The sequence below is a fragment of the Pseudophryne corroboree genome, chromosome 10 (genome assembly GCF_028390025.1).
Source record: "Pseudophryne corroboree isolate aPseCor3 chromosome 10, aPseCor3.hap2, whole genome shotgun sequence".
Taxonomy (NCBI): Eukaryota; Metazoa; Chordata; class Amphibia; order Anura; family Myobatrachidae; genus Pseudophryne; species Pseudophryne corroboree.
In genome coordinates this window covers 112,576,335-112,599,405 of record NC_086453.1, presented here as the reverse complement: position 1 = coordinate 112,599,405, position 23,071 = coordinate 112,576,335, and the positions used below count along the sequence as shown (strand labels likewise).

The 23,071-nt window shown below is 44.0% G+C and overlaps 1 protein-coding gene and 1 long non-coding RNA gene across 2 annotated transcripts in view; one reads left to right on the top strand and one right to left on the bottom strand.

Annotated features, from left to right (window-relative positions):
- The window catches only part of DBP (D-box binding PAR bZIP transcription factor), a 59,752-nt gene that overhangs the window by 33,558 nt on the left and 3,123 nt on the right, over positions 1-23,071 (bottom strand). Inside the window, exon 2 of the mRNA XM_063942740.1 lies at positions 17,524-17,856. Within this exon, the coding sequence (XP_063798810.1) occupies positions 17,524-17,856 (333 nt within the window). The remainder of the gene's footprint in view (positions 1-17,523; positions 17,857-23,071) is intronic.
- The window catches only part of LOC134966184 (uncharacterized), a 155,902-nt gene that overhangs the window by 130,896 nt on the left and 1,935 nt on the right, over positions 1-23,071 (top strand). The window lies entirely within an intron of this gene.

Below are 23,071 nucleotides of genomic sequence, written 5' to 3'. Positions count from 1 at the left end.
TAAACACTGTAACACTGGCACTGAAATGTTACGGACAAAGCTATAAGCATGACATCATGTGCAACTGTTCACGTTTAGGTCCGTGGAGTGAGAGTGCAAATTTTGCCTATCACTGAATGCAGGAGTTACGCGTTCCTAGCTAAGGGCCTAATTCAGACCTGATTGCAGCAGCAGAATTTTTCTCTAATGGGCAAAACCATGTGCACTGCAGGTGGGGCAGATATAACATGTGCAGAGAGAGTTCGATTTTGGGTGAGTTATTTTGTTTCTGTGCAGGGTAAATACTGGCTGCTTTATTTCTACACTGCAATTTTCAGTTTGAACACACCCCACCCAAATCTAACTCTCTCTGCACATGTTATACTTGCCCCACCTGCACTGCACATGGTATTGCCCATTAGAGAAAAATTTTGCTGCTGCGATCAGGTCTGACTTAGGCCCTAAATGCGTGATCGCCTCAGTCATGCAAACTCTAATTGAGCTCACACGTGAACACAAAAAATTGTGTTGTGGAACAACATGTACCAGTACTGACAGTAAAAAGGGATAACAGCGACACCTAAAAGTAAGTAATGCATGAAAAGCTGAACTCTTCATGTCTTTAACCAAACAATCCTCTTTAAACTTTCCTATCACAGTAAATAATATAGTCATCATGTTCCTCATGCTTTGTGTCATAATATATCCCACTCTACTTTTCTCAGCACATTCAACTGCTACTTCTGCATGAAGCAATGGCCTCCTCCATAATATTGCTAAAGCGCGTGGCCAGGGGACTGGGTGGGAGGTCTTGGCACTTTCATTGATGAAAGTCTGGATCTATCCACCAATCAGATTTCAATATGCTGACACGTGGACTGTAAAAAGCACCATGAGAAAGTGAAGGTTACTTAATGGATCGCCCCCATCTGGGATATGATTTTTACTCCAACGGAGATTAGGAAAAGAGAGTGTGACCCTGCTAAACTGCCCTGCCTCCCCAAAACCTAAGTCTGGACCTGCCCCTGCCAAATGGACACATATCTGTTAGCAAAAACAAAATCTTTGAAAATAAATCTATGGCCCTCATTCCGAGTTGATCGGTCGCAAGGCGAATTTAGCAGAGTTACACACGCTAAGCCGCCGCCTACTGGGAGTGTATCTTAGCATCTTAAAATTGCGACCGATGTATTCGCAATATTGCGATCACAAACTACTTAGCAGTTTTAGAGTAGCTCCACACTTACTCTGCCTGTGCGATCAGTTCAGTGCTTGTCGTTCCTGGTTTGACGTCACAAACACACCCAGCGTTCGCCCAACCACTCCCCCGTTTCTCCGGCCACTCCTGCGTTTTTTCCGGAAACGGTAGCGTTTTCAGCCACACGCCCATAAAACGCCGTGTTTCCGCCCAGTAACACCCATTTCCTGTCAATCACATTACGATCGCCGGAGCGAGGAAAAAGCCGTGAGTAAAAATACTATCTTCATAGCAAAGATACTTGGCGCAGTCGCAGTGCGAATATTGCGCATGCGCACTATGCGGAATTTCACTGCGATGCGATGAAAAATACAGAGCGAACGACTCGGAATGAGGGCCTATATACAGTATATAATAAAGTTGTCATTTTTGTTTGTCTGTTCGTTTCAGCATTATGCAAAAACTACTGGATGAATTTGGAAGGCGGTTTTACTATTGGATAGCTTAGTGACCTAGAAAGAAACGGAGGTATATATTATCTCGATGTGACATCAAGGAGAGGAGTAATACAGAAAAATAAAAAAATCAGACTCTTGACACTCTGCGTGTGCAGACTCCTCAAGTCAAACGACTATATGTATATAAATATAATTTTTTTGGGGAGAAATATACAGTACTTCTAGGGACTCTTTATAAACTACGGATGAAAAAAAATATCCAGAAGGCATCTACGCGAGCAAAGCCGCAGACAAATTCTAGTGTGATATAAATAAGTATATGTCCACTTAAAAATATCTCTTTTCTATATCCCGAGCCATACCATGAGCTGTAAATACACTGCCTTGCTAAAGTATTCACCCCACGTGGCTTTTACCTATTTTGTTACATTACAACCAGTAATTTTTTTTATTTTATTTTTCATCTGAATTTTATGTGATGGACAAAATAGTCTAAGCCGGTGAAGTGAAATGAAAATTTTTTATCTAAAAAAAATATTTTTTCTAAATAAAAATTAGAAAATTGCCATGTGTATACTCCCTTTGCTAGGAAGCCCCAGAAAAGTTCTGGTGCAACCAATTACCTTCAGAAGTCACATACTGTAATTAGTGAAATGAAGTCCACCTGTGTGCAATCTAAGTGCCACATGATCTGTCAATATAAACACACCTTTTCTGAAAAGCCCCAGGGGCTGCAACACCACTAAGCAAGAGGCATCACACCAAGAAGACCAAGGAGCTCTCCAAACTAGTCAGGGATAAAGATGTTGAGAAGTACAAGTCAGGGTTGGGTTATAAAAAAATATCCACATTTTTGATAATCCCCTGAAGCACCATTAAATACATCATCTTCAAATGGAAATAACCACAACAAACCTGCCATGTTCAAATGGAAAGAACCACAAGAAACCTGCCAAGAGAGGGCCAGCCACAAAAACTCACAGACCGGGCAAGGAGGGCATTAATCAGAGAGGCAGCACAGAGACCAAAGGTAACCTTGAAGTAGCTGCAGAGTTCCACAGCAGAGACTGGTGTATCTGCATATGTGACCACAATAAGCCGTACACTCCATAAAGCTGGGCTTTATGGAAGAGTGTCCAGAAAAAAGCCATTACTTAGTGTTAAAAATAAGAAGACACATTCTGAGTTTGCCAAAAGGCATGTGGACGACTCCCCAAATGTATTTAGGAAGATGCTCTGGTCAGATGAGACTAAAATTCAACTTTTCGGCCACCAAGGAAAACGCTATGTCTGGCGCAAACCCAACACATCCCATCACCCCAAGAATACCATCCCCACAGTGAAACATTGTGGTGGCAGCATCATGCTGTGGGAATGTTTTTGAGCAGCAGGGACTGGGAAACTGTTTCAAGTCGAGGGAAAGATGGATGGTGCTAAATACAGGGATACTCTTGAGCAAAACCTGTTTCAGTCTGCCTGTGTTTTGAGACTGGGACCAAGGTTCACCTTCCAGCAGGACAATGACCTGAAGCATACTGCTAAAGCAACACTTGAGTGGTTTAAGGGGAAACATTTAAATGTGCTGGAATGGCCTGGTCAAAGCCCAGATCTCAATCCAATTGAGAATCTGTGGTCAGACTTGAAGATTGCTCTTCACAAGCGGAAACCATCCAACATGAAGGCGCTGGAGCAGTTTTGCCTTGAGGAATGGGCAAAAATCCCAGTGGCAAGCTCATAGAGACTTATCCAAAGCGACTTGCAGATGTAATTGCCGCAAAAGATGGCTCTACAAAGTACTGACTTTAGGTGGGTGAATAGATATGCATGATGAAGTTTTCTGTTATTTTGTCCTATTTGTTGTTTGCTTCTCAATAAATAAATATAAATCTTCAACGTTGTAGCCATGTTCTGTGAATGAAATAATGCAAACCTGCAAACAATCCATTTTAATTCCAGGTTGTGAGGCAACAAAACATTAAAAATGCAAAGGGGGGTGAATACTTTAGCAAGGCACTGTACTGTCAAATTTTTAGGCCATCAGCTATATGAAAGGAGAATCTGTGATATTTGTGGCCGTTAGTTGCATGAGACAGGTTCCTAATGTTGGCAACTTTTGGCCTTCACTATTAATTGCATTGACCCCTTAAAATGGGTTGTCCACTTCCTCCTTGTCATTTAATATCCCAATGGAGTAGGGGGACTCACTGTTCTAGACAACTGCCAATGTGAGCTCTGAGGCTTGAAGTACATTGCTGGAGAACTCCTGTCTTCAGCAACTGCAACTTTTGCGGATAGGTTATGCACATGTCTAAGAAAGAGATGTTGTAGAGATCTTAGGCCCAAATGTAATAAGCCTTAAAAATGATAAAGTGGAGACTGATAAAGAGTGATAAAGTTCCAGCCAACCATCTTCCTGACTGCCAAGTTACAGGATGTGTTTGAAAAATGACAGGATTGGCTGCTCATTTATCACTCTTTATCTGTCTCCACTGTATCACTTTATAAGGCTTAATACATTTGGGCCAGAGCACCATAATGTTTGGGGATGGGGGGGTGGGACGGGGAGTAGTAAATAGCTAGCTTTACAAAAAAAAAAAAAAAAAGGATTCAGGTGTTTATGTGGCTATTCTGTAGAATTTAACTTACTACACCAATATGTTTAATCAGAGCCAACTAATATTAAAATCTGCACAAGGTTAAAATATTGGCCGTAGAACTGAGTCAGCAAATCTTCATGCTGAGTCAGCGCTGCAAAGGAAGTGAGTGCAGCACAACTGATAACATCACCCAGGAAACCTCAAAGCAATTCTAGAGCTGCAGCCTGTTGCATTGTTGATGATTCAGTTCTACCACGTTTCCATTCCACTTGACTGATTATTGCCGGTTAACAAGAGTCCAGTGCGTAATATGCTGTTGTTTAATTAACACATACTGTAAATGGGATGTATAGATAACATTTCTAAAACACTAACAGGCCTATTTATCAAAGGAGGATAGACTACTCTCTTTCTATAATTGGCTATCACTGGCAGTAGCCTCCGGTAATAGCGTTCCCCAAGCAGCAGCATGGAAATGATTATTTAACAAGGATTGCGGATGATACATCTACTTGTAATCCTACTTTTGCTATAGCCATCTCAGGTAGTTAATTTATTAATTTGTAATTTTTTTTAGAAATATTTATTATTTTTAGAACTTTTTATATTTGTAAAAAAATAGCCAGGACATCCCGCCACTGCATATGCATGTTGCGACAAAGCCGGGTCATGCACGCATCAAGATTAGCCAACAAAGTTTTAACAGGCAGCTACTAAAATGTTCATTCTAGCCCCCTGCACCTCAACTGGTGCAGTTCCTCTTTCTTGCCTGGGGTGTCGCTCTCTGCTCTGGTGCTTCTAGAACACTCTGGTCTGATTCTCAGCACTGAGATACAGACCAGAGTGTGCTAGAAGCACCAGAGCAGAGAGAGACACCCCTGGCAGGGAAGAGGAACTGCACGGGTTGTGCCAGGTGCAGGGTGCTAGAATGAACATAAGCTACTGTAAGTAAATCATGGTGTCAATGACTTTCTATAGCGGTGACATGCAGTGAAAATATCCCCTGTTATTGCTGTATAATAGTAGATAAGCTCATAAAAACCATAATGGATCTAAAACCAGGGGAGTAACTTCACCCCAGTCTACCCGAAAGCAAGATAGGATTTTCTATGATAGAAATGTGTGTTTGCCACTAGCTTCCAGACACAGCATGTTATGTATAGCTGGCCCAATATAGAAAGGATGAGATGGAGGACAGTAGATGAGAGATATGCCATTCAGGAGCATATGCATTTGCTTAAATGAAACCTGGTTGGAGGCCAAATTGAGATTTCACTGTCTTGCATAATAGAAATTGCAGTGCACTGTTATGCACGCATAATAGAAATTGATTTTTAATGTGAAAGAAGATATTGAAAACAGCATACACACAAAACATCAAGCAATCCAGTCCGCAGAATACTGTAGTCACAGGAGGCGATCTCATTGGACAGCAGATCTGGAAACAATTAATCCAAACCTGGACAATTATATTACAGTGCGTAACTGTCCAACAAAACAGCCTCTCTCCACTGCACTGGCCTGATGCTTTGAAATAAAAGCAAATTTTATATATATATATATATATATATATATATATATATATATATATATATATATATACACACATACATACATACATATACATACATACATATACACACACACACACACACACATATATATACATACATATACACACACACACACATATATATATACATGCATACATACACACACACACACACACACACACACACATATATATAAAATTTGGAAGACATAGGCGGTAATTAGAGGAATTATGGTGATTTATATATTTGTACAATGTTAAATAAATGACTTAACCTTTCATCCTAAAAGTTAATGAGTTGTAGGTCTCAGCACATTATTTATTAAGTCAGTAAATCACAGACTCTGTTCTATTCCTCTGCCATCACAATCTTTAAGAACTTTTTCCTCTCTCCATCTGTCCCCTTACAAGTGGGATACAGATAATACAGTTATCAAGCCAGTACTGCAATCTAATGGGCCCTACACACAGATACCCCTTTTCCACTTACGAGCACGGGTCGCAGCCGGGAGCCTGACACGGGAGCTGCCCCCTGCTGCGACCCGTGCTCGGCCCCTTTCCCATCAGCAGTCACAACCCGGCATATGCCGGGTTGGTGACGCTTCTAGTGACGCGGCAGGGGCGGCGCAGGGAGATCACATGATCTCCCAGCGCCGCCCTTCCGTACAGTGTAAATGGGAGCCGTGTCGCATCGACACGGCTCCCGTTTACACTACAACCCTACCCGGATCATTCCCGTGTCCTACCCAGGTAAATAGCCGGGTAGGATTCACGGGTCACTTGATCCGGGTTTACCCTTTTCCACTTGCAAAAAACACGGGTAAATGCGCGCCCCCGTGCATTTACCCGTGTTTTTTGAGCTAGTGGAAAAGGGGTATTAGCGATTACTCTTATCGTTCATTAAGGAACAAGATATAGTTCATATCTTTCAGTGTGTATGCATCAACTATTAATGATGCACAGCCCCGCGCACGTTCATCGTTGGTGCTGGCTCGTTTATGCCTGCAAGCCAGGATGAAGAAACATCACTCCCATCGTCACCCTGCTCCCGCCGCCGGGTTGCCCGTCGGCCATATCAGCCGTCAGGCACCTCGGTGGAAAATGCCCAGTGTGTAGGGCCCTTTAGACACAATAAAAACACTGCAAGTGCATCAACATTCAACATAAGAGCAATCCAGCCAGCCAGCTAAAAAGCTAAATGATATTATTTTGTAGCTGTCCTATATTATCTTCAGTAGAATGAACAAATCATGTGGTCCTTTCATTAGCCAATGAAACTACTGGTGTATACATATTATGCTGAACAATATGGGAATGTTTTTCGCTATGAAAAGCTTCTTGTTAGAGGCTTGAAATAAACATATTTGCAAAATGCATTAAGCTCTATTTGCAATAAGCTGTTCTAGAATCAGCCACTTTATACCTCAAATGATGTGTTCTCAGGACTCTGGGTGTGGTATAGAAGATCTACATTCAGTAGGTCTACAGTCATTAGGGTGACCCCATATGGTAATGGTCAAGATGTCTACACTGGAAAGGTAAATGGGTACAAAAGGTCGACAGACTCAAAAGGTCGACATGACAATGGGCGACACAAAAAATTGTGTACACTTTTTTTTGGGCATATTTGGGGTTAGTGTGGTTAAGTTGTTTCATCTGGAACTATCATCTGTAGAAACGCGTCCCCTCGTGGGTTAGATTTGCTCGCCACACTTCGGGCACGGCGTCTTGCTCGCCACAAGGTTACTAAAGATTATGATTTGTAACATGGATAGTCAAGGAAGGAAAAAGTCCAAAAGCACGAATAAACCTCCAAAAAGTGTTGACCATATGTCACGACCATATGAACCTGTCAACCTTTTGTAGTGTCAACATTTCATATGTTGACCTTTTGTCCATGTCGACCTTCTGCCTGTCAACCATATGGGGTCGATCTAATGACTGTCGACCTATGGTCCAGATCCCCAGGGCTCTAATGATGCTAGACTCACAAACAAGTACTGAAGTTGTAAATCCTCAATGCAATTCAATATCTGGATCACCACAATCAAACTGAAAAATGGGACATCCTATTGTAGTTCTCTTAATGGCTTAAGGCTTGGGGTTTAACACGTTGGGCTAAATGTAATAGGGTGCGAGAAGCCAGAGGTGCGGGGGTTTGTCCGAGAATACCCATACTTATAAGGCGGCAATCATTTACAAGGCAAAATCAACCTGGTTTTGCTTTTTAAATGGTTGCCACTTTAATAATACGGGCATTCTGGCACAAACTCCCGCACCTCTGGCTTCTTGCACCCTATTACATTTAGCCCGTTAAGTCTAGAAAAATTGGTAGTTGCTTTGTGAAGTGCCATAGTGCTTCACAGCACCAGACAATGGGGAAAAGACAAACAGGGACAACCAAGGTAGAAGTATAAGTTCAGACACGAATACAAAAGGGCAAAAAGCTTACAATTCCGTGGGGACAGGGCGGAGCAGAGACAAAAGGAGCGAGTATGGCCGATTGGAAATTGGGGGAGCTGTAAGGATTTACCAGTGTTATCAGTGTATTTGGGAGTAGAAAGTTAAAATCCAACATTGATTTAGATCAATTTGAAATTGAGAAATATCAATGAATATGGACCTTTTAGTAAATGAATCCCTAGGAGTGGTTATCAGAGAGAATGTTTCAAATGCATAAAGAGTTGGTGGGAACTTTAGGCCTTATTCCGGTTTGTTAGCAAACCAAAAAAGCAAGCAACTGGGAAAGAACATGTGCAGAGCATGTTACATCTGCCGCAGCTGTAGAGCAACATGGGGCCTAATTCAGATCTGTTCGCTTGCTAGCGTTTTTCGCTGAGCAGTGATCAGGTAACTACTACGCATGCGTATGAACCGCAATGTGAAGACGCGCCATACGGTTACAAAGCGGATCGTTGTTGTGCACTGGTTCTAGCAAAGAAACCATTCGCACAGCCGTTCGCAAAGAGATTGACAGGAAGAGGGCGTTTGTGGGTGGCAACTGACCCGTTTTCTGGGAGTGGTTGGAGAAACGCAGGCGTGTCAAAGCGTTTGCAGGGTGGGTGACCGACGTCAATTTCGGCCTCGAATAAGCTGAAGTGATCGCAGCGGCTGTGAGTAAAGTCAGAGCTATTCAGAAACTGCACAAGCTGTTTTTGTACAGGGCGGTTTTGTCCCAATTGCTTACTTTTTTGGTTTGCTATGAAACCTGAATAATCCCCTCTGTATGAGGGGGTAAGGCACTTGAATTACATTTTTTAGGCACAGCCAGGCCCAGTAGCAGCATATCAGTAAGAGTCCAGCAACATCGCTTTGAAAAGTCCACAGAATATCTAGAGATGAGAATTGTTGATAAGAGGCTGCCTTAGTGATGTCACCAGTTCCAAGTGATTTGTTTTTTGGTTGAATATTGGTTCACGCCATTCAATGACTCACAAATAAGTTGATCTTATGTAGGAAATGTAGCGAGTGAGGATAGCAACAGTGTCACAGGCTCTAACTTCCTGCACAACATAAATCTATCACTGCACCAACTGTTGTGTGAAAAGTTTGTCACTGAATAGATACAGGATACCCATATACTATATCTGTTTTAAACATGCAACCCAGCTTAGCCCTTCATCAAGGTCAGTAAGAAATAAGTTGATTCTTCACCTATCAGTGAGAAGAGACAATAAAATAGGTCACAATTACATTTATTACTGACACTGCAAAAACAGGAATCATCTTTACATTGTAGACGGGCTCATTTCACGCAAGATGCTGCTGTGAGTTTCACTTCTGAACGAAAATGTAAAACAACATGACAATATGTCAGTAAAAGTTGGCATCCATACTTCCCAACAATACTAATTTTTACAGGACAATTATCATATTTAAGGGGACTATAAGGTCTCAGAAATAGGCTACTTCTGCACCCATGATTATGGGTGATATGTCATTTTAGCAAGGATTTCTCTGTGAAATCACTTGTTATAATCTTTCTGAACGGATTAGTATTATTGCACATAGGTGGCTGATCAATGGGGGTAATTCCAAGTTGATCGCAGCAGGATTTTTGTTAGCAATTTGGCAAAACCATGTGCACTGCAGGGGAGGCAGATATAACATGTGCAGAGAGAGTTAGATTTGGGTGGGGTGTGTTCAATCTGTAATCTAATTTGCAGTGTAAAAATAAAGCAGCCAGTATTTATCCTGCACAGAAATAAAATAACCCACCCAAATCTAACTCTTTCTGCACATGTTATATCTGCCTCCCCTGCAGTGCACATGGGCCCTCATTCCGAGTTGTTCGCTCGGAGATTTTCATCGCATCGCAGTGAGAATTCTCTTAGTGCGCATGCGCAATGTTCGCACTGCGACTGCGCCAAGTAACTTTACTATGAAGAAAGTAAGTTTACTCACGGCATTTTCTTCGCTCCGACGTTCGCATTGTGATTGACAGGAAATGGGTGTTACTGGGCGGATGCACGGCGTTTCAGGGGCGTGTGGCTGAAAACGCTACCGTTTCCGGGAAAAACGCAGGAGTGGCCGGAGAAACGGTGGGAGTGCCTGGGCGAACGCTGGGTGTGTTTATGACGTCAGCCAGGAACGAAAAGCACTGAACTGATCGCACAGGCAGAGTAAGTCTGAAGCTACTCAGAAACTGCTAACTCGTTTGTAATCGCAATATTGCGCGTACGTCGGTCGCAATTTTAAGAAGCTAAGATTCACTCCCAGTAGGCGGCGGCTTAGCGTGTGTAACTCTGCTACATTCGCCTTGCGAGCGAACAACTCGGAATGAGGGCCATGGTTTTGCCCAACTGCTAAAAAATGTTCTGCTGCGATCAACTTGGAATTACCCCCAATGTCCAGCACCTGGGGCATATAGAACAATGGCAGCTACCACAAATGGTTTTGCGAGGGCTTCTACGAATCAAATAAGGTTGAGGTTACCCAAAAGGTAAAGAAGGGGCAGACTAGATGGTCCAAGTGGTTCTTATTTGCTTGTCAAATTCTATCAGGCCGATTCAATTGTTGGTCGCCACGGCTGCCATTAGAAGGCGCACTACGGAACAATTCAATTGTTGCTCCTTTTGGGAATGCATGCAGCCAGGGGGGACACATTTTAGCTCGAAGCCTCCTGAGGTGCAAGCTGAAATGTGCGAAAAATTGTTTTTGTGCTCAAACGGGAGTTTGAGTGCCCTAACCTGGACTTTAGACAGCGTAAATCCGCTTTGCATGGCTAAACCTGGTACTAATGGGCACGCCCAATGGGGGAGGCAATTGAATAGCTCCAGCGGCCACCCATTAGGTTTGTAAAAAATGTAATTCCCCCCAATGTTTTATAAGCAGCACAGATATAGGGCAACTAGGCCTTAGTCCACAAAACTAGTGTGGGAGTCAAGTTGACTACCCGGACACTTTGGAGGCTCGGCAGATTTTGCAGTCGGTCACCCTAATGGTGCCCCGCGACATCGCGGGGCATCGCATTGGCAGTTCAGGTGCGATTAAATGGTAATCACGTGATGGGCACGTCGCCGCCGAGTGGGAGCGACCTCCGTCCGCTCCCGGTGGATGCCCATCGCGCATCGCAGTGCGATATATCGCATGTGTTTTTAAAAACACATGCGATCGCACTGCGATTCGATAAATATTAAGTGCAGCACACACTATCTTGATTCGACCGGTGTGCCCGCACATCGCGACGCAAGGTACCTAATATGTGCATACAACCCTTTGATTTCTCTCACAGATCCGGTCGAAATAGAAGGTTAGCACCGATTATCTCACAGGTGGATGGGCACCATTAGAAGTGAGCCAGACTGGTGGCAGGAAACTTGATTTGAGTAGATGTGGCAGAGAAAGCTTTAGGCTAGTAATAAAAAAACCCATACACAAACACACCCAAACCTATGGAGTGTCTTCCTGCAGAAACTTGTTTCTAGGAGATCTTCAGTCATGTAACAGCTCCAACTTCAAACTGGGAATTTGTTTACAGGTCGTTAAAATTAAGGATTTACAAGTCAGTAAAATGATGGAAGATAGACTTATTCATTGTAACAAGACAGTGATGGATAAAATGATTGTCGGGGGAACTGGGCTAATGGAATCAAAAACACTGACATAATGAAAATAAAGAGCAAAAGATTAGGAAAACAGTAGCTCCCAATTATATTGACGTAGGTGGGACAGTGTCTACTTGAAGGTTTGGGACACCTCCCACAAGTGGGAGAGTAGAGCAGAGTAGTGGTGAATGGGTGAGTGCCTTGCACTGCTGGACTGGAGGGGGTATGGAGCAGCCTAGTGCCTGAAAGTGCCAAGCACACTCAGGGTTGGACTGGCCCACAAGGGTACAGGAGAAAACCCCCAGGTGCCCTACTGCGTGGGGGCCCACCTCCTCCTTTAGTGATCAGGTTCCAGACTGTGCACCTTGAATTGTACATTTTACATATTATCTACAGTGCATTGTGGTTATTAATCTGGTACATTATCATGCATGCACTAGCAGTATTTACTATATATATTTATCAAGGGGCGCAGACCATGCACTTTCTAATGGTTAGCCAAACCTCTGTGGCAGCTGGCCACACCCCTAAGCATGGGCCTCTACCACTGCATTCTACTAGTGGGCCCTTCACGTCCCAGTCTGACACGGAGCACTGAACTGCTTAATAACTAGAGAGACAACTGAAGAAACAAAAGGTTAATAAAACAGGCAAAGTCTAATAGTCGACATAGATATAACCAAAAAATGCCCAAAAGCTGAAGTGCAAACAGATTGATTATTTGGGCCTCGCTTCCTGCCATGGTTTACTTTAAGAGAAAGATCTAGAGAACCCCCTAAGTTTCAGTGCATCAAACACACAATCTTAATAAAAATATGATGTAAATGTTAATGCCACACCAAAATGTTTTATTCAGCGTACACAATGTATTTTGTGGTATTTGTTTGCACAGTTTTATTTTTTTGTGTACAGAAAATAGAACATTTTTTTTTTAATGCTCTCGAAACATTCAAAAGTGATTAATCCGATTCACACACAAGCTCTGCTTTCCTCTCAGCAGACATAATGCCAGCCTCACCCATAACCTTCATCTCTCATATTCTGCTTCACAAACACTCCCGAGCTAAGCTCCTGCCAACTCACCCCGCATCACCTTTTCAAAAGTATTTTTTGGCTATTGAGAAGGAAGCAAGAGACAGCCTAAGCCTCTGGTTGGCATGTAGGTGCATGCATGCAGCCAAACATGGGCACATTAATTCTATGTTCTATACAGACATCGCAGGGAGAACACAGAGCAGGCACACAGAATGCACACACACACAGCTGTAAGTCTTCTGCCATCTGTTCCAGCCTGCCGCTCCGTGTATATCTGCAGACTTCAACTCAGGGTTGCATCATAAGAATAAGTGCTGGGGCGGCACGTGGACTGTGCACTACTGCTGACAGCAATCATCTGCTTACTTTCTCTTTCACGTTTTAGACACGAGATTTGGGAGGAGCCAGGGGAAGTGAATGGAACAACAAATTAGCATTACCAGTCAGTTGAGAAAAAATAAATAAATATATATATATATATATATATATATATATATATATATATACACACACACACACACACACACACACACACACACTATTTATAAATATATGAAAAAATTACAGTCACAATTTGCAAATATTGTGCAAGGGGGAAAAAAATTAAATTATTTTGGAAGGCTGTGAATCAAACCATTATTGCAAAGCCCCCCCCCCCCTCCAAAAATAAAAACTTAATAGTGCTTAGAAGAGCATGCAATTAATCTGTGACCTGACCCTTGGTATGTGTTTGAGATATCACAATGATGCATTTAATCCTATTGCTATTGCACAAAGCCCTTCTGCTTCCTCAGTGAGAATGGGACTGTTGTTCATGTTCCCTGCTTAAGTTTTCGTATTTGCTTTTCCAGCACACAAACAGTGGCATTTCTGGCTGGCACAACATGGCAAACCGGTTATGTGTTTGTTGGTTGGGGCGGGTTTCCTCCTGTTAAACTCAAAATAAGAGACAGGCTTGGCCCTTCTCCTCTCTCCATGTGCTTGCCAAGAGAACAGGAACACACAGTGTTTCCTCCACGCTATGCAACTGGATATAATTACTGGTAACTATTTCAATACTACTCAGGCCCTGATTTTACAGTAATGTATTAGGCTGCAATACATCATTCATGACATTTTATTTGCATTACATTGCAATGATCTGTAAAGTAAATTAGTCATCCTGACCGCAACGATGTCTCCAAAACATTGCCTACGAATAAATGCAAACGATTTAAATTTCTCGCTATAAATCTACAGTAGCAGCCATGTTTTGTTTCTTTACAACTACTACTGTATGTTCTATTCTGCTTGGCATGGAGTGCCGCTGGCGATAGAAATGACTTGCTAGGAAGTAAGAGCAGCACATGCAGACAAATATAGGTAAATACGCAGGTAAGTTTAGATACACAGTACAACGGCATTAGAACATGGTCATTTCTAGTGACAAGTGCACTTTAGTATGACAGTATATCAACACAATTGCTGAAGAAAGAGTGTCTCTATTACCGCTTTCAGATTGCAAATGCCGGATCCCACCCGGTAAGAGAAACGTGTACTTACCGGGTGGGATCCGGCATTTGGTCTCCTTTGATGGCTTTCCGACCCGGCAATATACCGGGTCGGTTGCCATAGCAGCGGGGGGTGCAGCAGCAGCAGGGGCGGGGGTGGAGGTGGCGCTGGGAGATGAGCTCATCTCCTGCACCGCCTCTCCCTATGCTGTGAATGGGAACCGTGTCGCATCGACGCGGCTCCCATTCACACTGCGCCTGACCCGGTATTCAACCCGGTTATAATCCTTCTTTTATACCGGGTTGAATTACCAGGTCAGGCGACCCGCTAATTCACGCAAAGTGCTTTCACATCGCACACTGACCCGTGTCGACACGGCAATATGCGTGTCGATACCGGGTTATTTGTGCGATGTGAAAGGGGTATATATGGCAGGGGTGGGGAACCAGCGGCCCTCCATCTGTTGTTGAACTACACATCCCAGCATGCCCTGCAACAGTTTTAGCATGGTCAAATAGCAAAACTGTAGCAGGGCATGCTCGCATGTGTAGTTCAACAACAGCTGGAGGGCAGCAGGTACCCCACTCCTGCTATATGGCGAAGTGAAAGTCACCTGGTATGAAAAGGACACCATTAACATTCACATATCATAACAAATTATTTCCACAGTCCATATAGTAGCCTGTACTGCTCTGCTACTTCATAAGCCTAGGGTGTTATTCTGCAGCAGTGGTGGGCAACTGGCAGTGTGCAGCATGATAAGCCTTCCCCTGTGGCCCACAGCTCTGTTCTGCGCTACTGATCTGACCTATTCTCTGCTTTGTCATAAATCAGAGAATAAGACTGGTCAATTTATTAAGCCTTTGATAAAGTGGACGGAGATAAAGTACCAGCCAATCAGCTCCTAACTGCCATGTCACAGGCTGGGTTTGAATAATGACAGTTAGAAGCTGATTGGCTGGTACTTTATCCCCATCCAAGGCTTAGTAAATAGACCCCTAAATGGGAGGAGCCGACTGCTACGTCATAGAACTTTACTTGCACAACACAGGAGGTCATTCTATACACCATAGGATTGTGAATATAGCCTATTGGGATAGTAGTCACAATAGTGCACAGGGCTGTAAAAGTGACTGTTAGGCTACACAGAGTCCTTAACCAGGATGCTGCGTTTATCGGTAAACAGCAAGTACAGGGTTAATGCAGGGATACAGTGGTAATGCAGGGGTTAACAGCAGTGGTATCCAAGGTACGGTATTGCAGCTAATAGAAGTCTCACCTCAGGAGCTAAGTACTGCATGTCTGTCATACTTGCCTACTCTCCCAGAATGACCGGGAGTCTCCCAAAAATCGGGTGACCCTCCCGGCCCCCCGGAAGAGCAGGCAAGTCTCCCGATTTCAGGGGTCCCCCCCCTGCCCGGCAGCCCGCTTAGCGAGTAAAGTGGGCGGTCTGGGCAGGCGATGACGCAATTCTTGTTGAATCGCATCATCATAGCACGCCCCCTGCTGTATAATGCCGGTAATAGCGGCATTACACAGCGGGGGCGTGGCTTATGTGATGTGATCCGCAGCCACGCCCCCATCCCGCCTCTGCCATGCCCCTGTTCCACCTCTGGCCCGACCCCCTCTGCAAGTTATGTTACCATCCGCCCCCCTGCTGAGCCGACCTGGCTGCTCTCTCCCGGAGAGAGCAGCCTAAAAGTCGGCAAGTATGATGTGTGGGTGCAGTACTGTGACACTCTCCCACAGCAAAGATGGTTGCATGTGCACCAGCACATCAGGGTTGAGGTCGCACCTCCCTGCAATCCCTGGGTCGTAGTGTATGCAGCAAAGGAGACAGTTCAGAGTGCTGCTCTCTCAGCAAGGGGCAGTATGTGCAGAAAGGCCTCATCTGCAGTCTCCGGCCATGAAAGGGAGTATTTGGAGTAGATCAGCCAGTGAGTTGGAGCATGTGGGGAAGGAGTGGACAGCATATTAAAGGGGGGGGTCTGAGTGGCATGTGAAAGGCATGTGGGGAGGTCTGGTGGGTACATTTTTGGGATGAGTAATATGAGGATACTGAAGTTGTTTTGGGGCTGTCTTTTCAGTCTTGAAATTAAGGGTAATGTACGGCACTGGAAGTATATCTGTATGCACTTTACAGCTCAACAGCAAAGTACTTAGATTACATACAAGACTGATCACAACAGGGATCTAATTACATTTGCCACAATCATTACCTAAAACATGTTTTCAAAATACCACTCCATTTTCTGCACTAATGCTTTCTTGCCATAATAGAAAGAAATATTTATTTACCATTACTAGATTAATGAAAGTTAAAGTGGAGAGGTTTCCCAAAGCAACCAGCTTCTATCTCTCTACAAGGCTTGATACATCTCCCCTCCAAAGAGGTCATCCCTAACTGTTACATCTCCTAGACCATAGAAGGTATGTGGTTTCCACTCTCCACATCTTCCTACGTAGATTCATGCTCAGAGGCCTCAACCTGATAAAAACTCTCAAGTCATTGGAGGTTTGTACTTTGCTGAGAAGGTATAAAAACTGCTGCACTGCAATAACATATCGAATTTCTGCTTACGTTTTGTAAACTGCATAAAAAATACATAACGTGGCAGGTTGCTATAGGTTACGGCACTAATTTCCTTTGCAACAGTTTTCATATATGTCCTTCTATAGACTGCACCATACCAGTAGAAAATGAAGTACCGTATCATAATGCAAAGTATCAGAGAGAAGGAAAACAAAATCCTCACTATAAAAAGGATGCCAGAATTCATATTCAGCTACGAAAGTATCACTGTTGGCTGTTTATTGCTCAGAGGCAATATATAAGGGGTCACAATGCATAATCCAGATAGATACCCCGATAGACCTGCAACTTTTCTGTGTCTGTAAAGGATCTGCTCTCAGTGTAGTTTATTTAGCTTTAGTACATAATACTTCTAAACGCAAAACAAACGGACCATCTACAGAAAGACTTGCCCTAAATATACCATTGTTAAAAAGAAAATCCACAGCAAAAAATAAGACAAAAAAACCAAATCATAAAATAAACCTGGTCACGCTCGCTGAAATCCTGTTATGTAGAGGAGTACAGGATAAAATTACTCCAATCCATACAGTTATCCCTATTAAATTTGATACTACTACAAAAACGTAATACCTGCTTTGCCACTTGGGTGTTCATATTCACTGCCCATCATGCTCTGTCCTGGAGAGGAACAAGTGGAAGAAGTAGAGGCGCACGACGCTGGTCGGCTGAGGTCAACGACTGACTGATTAGACGGAGGTGGTGTCAGGTTGGCTGGTGAGAAAGGCTGGTGAGGTGGGCTTGGTGGCAGTCCATTTTCCAATAGGAACTCATCCAGGTCAACATATTCTATTTCATTGTATGGCAAGGAGCGTTCCCATAAAAGGGATCCAAGGAAAGCACAGTGAGAAGGACGGGGTCCAGACATTTCATCCTCTACTTTTCTCTCTTTATCCTTCACGATACCTTCAAAAGAAACATATTAAATAGTCACGCACCATGTAAATACTTATTGCTTTGTGATATTGGTAATTTCATCACATTTTATACATCAACAATATTGCTGAATTAAACAATAAACTAAGAAACATAGGACCTAATTCAAGGTTGATCGCAAAAGCAAAATCTTCCTCTAATGGGAAAAACAATGTGCACTGCGGGGGGGGCAGATGTAACATGTGCAGAGAGAGTTACACTTGGGTTGGGTGTGTTCAAAGTGAAATCTAAATTGCAGTGTAAAAATAGAGCAGCCAGTATTTACCCTGCACAGAAACTAAATAACCCACCTAAATCTAACTCTCTCTGCACATGTAATATTTTCCCCACCTGCAGTGCACATGGTTTTGCCCATTATAGGAAGAATTTGCTTTTGCAATCAACCTTGAATTAGGCCCATAGTCAAATAACAATGCACAATGGGGGTCATTCCGAGTTGATCATAGCTGTGCTAAATTTAGCACAGCTACGATCAGGCACTCAGACATGCGGGGGGACGCCCAGCGCAGGGCTAGTCCGCCCCGCATGTCAGTGCCAGCCCCCCCGCAGAAATGCAAAAGCATCGCACAGCGGCGATGCTTTTGCATCTCAGGAGTTACTAAGCAGTGAAAAGTGTGGAGAAGTGAGCCAGTGGAGAAGTTGCCCATGGCAACCAATCAGCTGCTCTGTACAATTTTATTTTATAGTATGCAAAATTATAAATGTTACTTCAATGCTGGTTGGTTGCCATGGGTAACTTCTCCACTGGCTCGCTTCTCCACTTTTGTCACTGCTTAGTACATCTCCTTAGTGTATCTCTCTCCTTGCTTTGATGAAACTGCTCCTTACTAACATAGGGCCTAAGTCAAGGTTGATTTACATTGAAAACAACATTTTCCTCTAATGGGAAAAACCTTGTGCAGTGCAGGGGGGGGGGGTGGGGGGGGGGAGGCAGATATAACATGTGCAGAGAAAGTTAGATTTGGGTGGGGTGTGTTCAAGCTGAAATCTAAATTGCAGTGTAAAAATAAAGCAGCGAAGAGGTTCTCCCGGCCAGCCGCAGGAGCTGCGCTAGCCGGGAGAACCTCTTCGCTGCACCGGGTCGCAGCGTCACACGCAGCTGCCGCGGCCCGCCCCCCTAATGGTCCGGCCATGCCTGCATTGGCGGGCCGCACCACCTAAATGGCGGCTTAACACCGCTGTCCAGCCCCGCCCATCGACTGCATCTGCCTCAGAGGCAATCACTAGGCAACAACAGCCTTCGGCCGTCTGGCATGCGCAGTTCCGACCCGATCACTGCGCTGCGATAAACTGCAGCAAGCTAGGCTAAGTACATCACTGCCTATGTCTGAAAAATGTCAGTTAGGAGCTGACTGGTTGGTACTTTATCTCTCTCCTAGCGTTGATAAATCGGCCCCCAATTGGCTTAATACTGCATTACAACTTTGCAAATTATTTAGGTTTACCACTTTAAAATGTCTACAGAGGGGTGGAGGGACCAATCAAAAGCTGGAATTTCCACTCCTGCTCGCACCGTCCCTCTGTATTATGACACCGCTTTGGTTTTCACCTGGGCCTATGAAACTGGAGCTTTGACAAACATGGCTGCGTGGAGTGGTAGAATCTCCAGGACTTTGGGAACAGTAAGCAGCATACAGTATTAGTAATAAGGGATCGCTCAGACTTCATTTGCAACTATTGCATTTTTTACCTCCAAACATTTCTTGTTTGCTATGAATATGTAATAACTAACGTTCACTATAATTGTTTAGATATGCAATTCATTACTTATGCATGCTTGGACATTGCACCTGAACCACCGCCTTCTTACAAAACAAAGCTTATAGTACTATATAGGACTTTGCTAACCATATAATATCATGCAGTCTGTCTGATCAAATCAGAGAAGTTGTAAATGTTATATCCTCCCAGCAGCCATGTGGCTCCTGTGTGAGAAATATGGCACAGCGCCGATACAGGTTCTCACTAACTGGAGAAGCAGTCACATTTCTGGAGCACTATACTTTTGTGATTTCAATGTTGTGGCAGCGAAACACAAGTGTACTTTCGCTCTGCTTTCAAGTGGATGGAACGGGATCTAGCTATAGACAACTGCAATATCCAGAACTAAACTGCACATTATAATGAATAACTAAAACTAATTTTTCTTTCTGTATCTAGAGCTTGGCTCAGATGTGGTTAGAGGTGGCTCTGCTGCTGGTTACGTGGAACCAACAGTGATGCAGTAGTATGGTTATGTAGCAGGAGGCGTCTGATACAAGTAGACGTGCTGCTTCCTAGGACACCTGCGACACCTTCGGTCGGCTGCGCGACCCATGACCCAAGCCGGTTGCTGCAGTATCTGCACAGAGGCCAGGAAATCTCTGTTTTCTCACAGAAATCCTGGCCCTGGCAATCCCCCAAAACGGTGGCAACACAGCTCTATTTTGAGAAACAGAAGTCGTCGTCACCCCTCCCCGCCTCCAGATGGCCGCAAAGTGACATCTACAGCCGTAGTACGTCCAACGATACAGGACCCGTACTGCACATGAGCAAAGTATCAAACATTGGTACTTTGCACTAAGCAACTCTGAATTAGGGGGGGGGGTCACTCCGACCCGTTCGTACGCGGCGGTTCTTCGCTGCGGTGTGAATGGGTCAGAACTGCGGCTGCGCGGCGCCCGCATTGCGCACGTGGGGCAACGACGCCAGGACCGAAGGAAGCGATCGCAGGCCCGATCGCATGAAGATTGACAGCGGGAAGGAGGATTGGGGCGTCTACTCACCGTTTCCCGGGCGTGGTAAGGCGAACGCAGGCGTGTCTAGGCGTTTGGAAGGCGGATGTCTGACGCCACAGCCGAGACCTTCATCGCTGGATCCGTCGCACTGGGTAAGTAGGTGGGGGCTGGTCTTGTTCTGCACTAAACTTTTTTAGCATAGCAGGGCTGCACAAGCGATCGCAGCCCTGCTATGCTAAAATACACTCCCCCATAGGCGGCGTATAGTTGATCGCACGAGCAGCAAAAAGTTGCTACGTGCGATCAACTCGGAATGACCCCCTAGACCCCTAGTACATACATAAGACCAGACTGAGCTTCTCTTTTCTTCATTTAAAGCTTTCTAAAAAATAAATAAACAAAAAAAATCTAAAATTGCTTTGTATTATAGCAGTTATTGAACAGCTCGACAGCAAAAGCAAAGCTAAATGTATATTTCCCAATGTGCACTAACAGTCTTGTATGTTGGTACTAAACAAATGCAGTTTGTCGTATATTACTAACTAAGAAGGCCTGGGAAAAGAAGTTTAGAAATAGCTGCATGGCCTGAGGTTTCCCACCAAAGCAGATCCATGTCTGCCTACGCCTATCCTACATTCAGTCCAACTCTTCCAAACAAATTGAACTGCTCTGAGTAGGGGCCCAACCTAGCCACCCAGCTCAATAGGGCAGAGTGGAGGCCTCTTCTCAGTATATGCCAACTTCTTTTGATAAGAGAGCGGGCACATAAGAGGGGGAGCATAGTGGACCCGGCATTGCTGGTTTCCACTCACCTATGGACTATGTGGCGGTTTTAAGCCCTTTGACCCCCGGTAGCTCCATCACTAGTCTTCTCATAATTAGGCAATTGTAATGACCAATATAGTGCCTTATTAAAAGTGCCCATCTCTAACCTTATTGGACGAAACAGACAAACGCTGGACATCCTGATAACATAAAGCAATAACTTGTGGTATGGCCATCTAGGTTGGGTTTGGGTGACCGGCGGTTGGGATCCCGCTGGTCACCATACCGACGCAGGGATTCCGAGCTTTAGATTGCCGTGTGGGAGCTAGAGCAACGAAACACCTTGCGGGCTTGCTGCGCTCACCACGCAGCGGGCTTGGTGGCTCACTGCACTCGCCACTGGTTCTATTCCCACTTTATGGGTGTCGTGGACACCCACGAGTGAGAATAGTCCCTGTTAGTCGGCATCTGACTGTTGATACGTTGGGATCCCGGTGTCGGTATAGTGACTACATCTCGGCCAACTGTAGGTGAGTTTCTTTTTGTAGTAAATTGGAACAACTTGCACGAAATATACATGGACCCAGACTGTAGTAGGTCGGACTTGGTGACCACATCTGTGTACATGGCATTCTTAACCAGCAGCGGCAAATGATCCAATTTTGTTTCGTTTTTTTTTTAACTTTATGGATAACTTTCAGGATAAACTATTTGTGTCAATATCTATCTAATAATGTTACTGGATGCTTTCATTGCTAAATTAACTTAGATTTAGTGGCCATTTAATACATCTGGCCTTGGTTTGGAAAAGAACCAGACAAAAGCAAGCTGAACATTTATCATTTTGACAAAAAGTATTTTAACAATGCAACTTCAATTATAATGCCTTTCTCATTGACATTATTACCCTAGTCAGTGATGCAGTATTTATTTTACTTATTAAAAACACGTTCCTGCCAACAATGCTTAAATTAGCTCTGCTAGGTGTACAGTAAAACATTTGCCACATGGTGTGTTCTGTAAACACCTAGTACTACACGTGCTGTACCAACTCAGCCAGTCAGGTGTCAGACATGCAGGACACGATGCTGTGCTCCAGCCTCTTTGCTCACCTGGAATGCACCCTACCTACTGTACCTACGCCCTGCCTTCTATGACTCAAAGTCAGTGCTACATCTTACTGTGCAATACAGATCCCTTGTAAACGCCAAATGTCGGGAGATGAGAAGATCTGGTCTAATGAATATGTAATACATGCAAACTTCCAAAAACAGATACAGATGACACAATACTGTACACGTAATATATCTCTATGATCACAATACTGTACATGTAATATACCTCTATAATCTACCAAGTTACAGTAACCAGCATATAAGGATGATTTTACCATTACGGTGTCCCAGATAGATACATACATACAGTGGAAGAGCCATATTGTCACCTGAACCAAGGTCAACCTCACTTAGGTTGACAGTCATTAGATCGACAAGTATTGGTCAACATACATTAGGTCGACATGATTTATACTTTATGATCCACGTGGACTACGATTGGCCCAAAGCATGGCGCTTAGCACTAATTGGGGTTCTCGGTCATTTTACGAAGAAGACGACACCAAAAAAACTAAAAAAACTCATGTCGTCCTTTTTCCATGTCAACCTAATGACCATGTTGACCTTTTCCAGGTGTCGACCAATAGT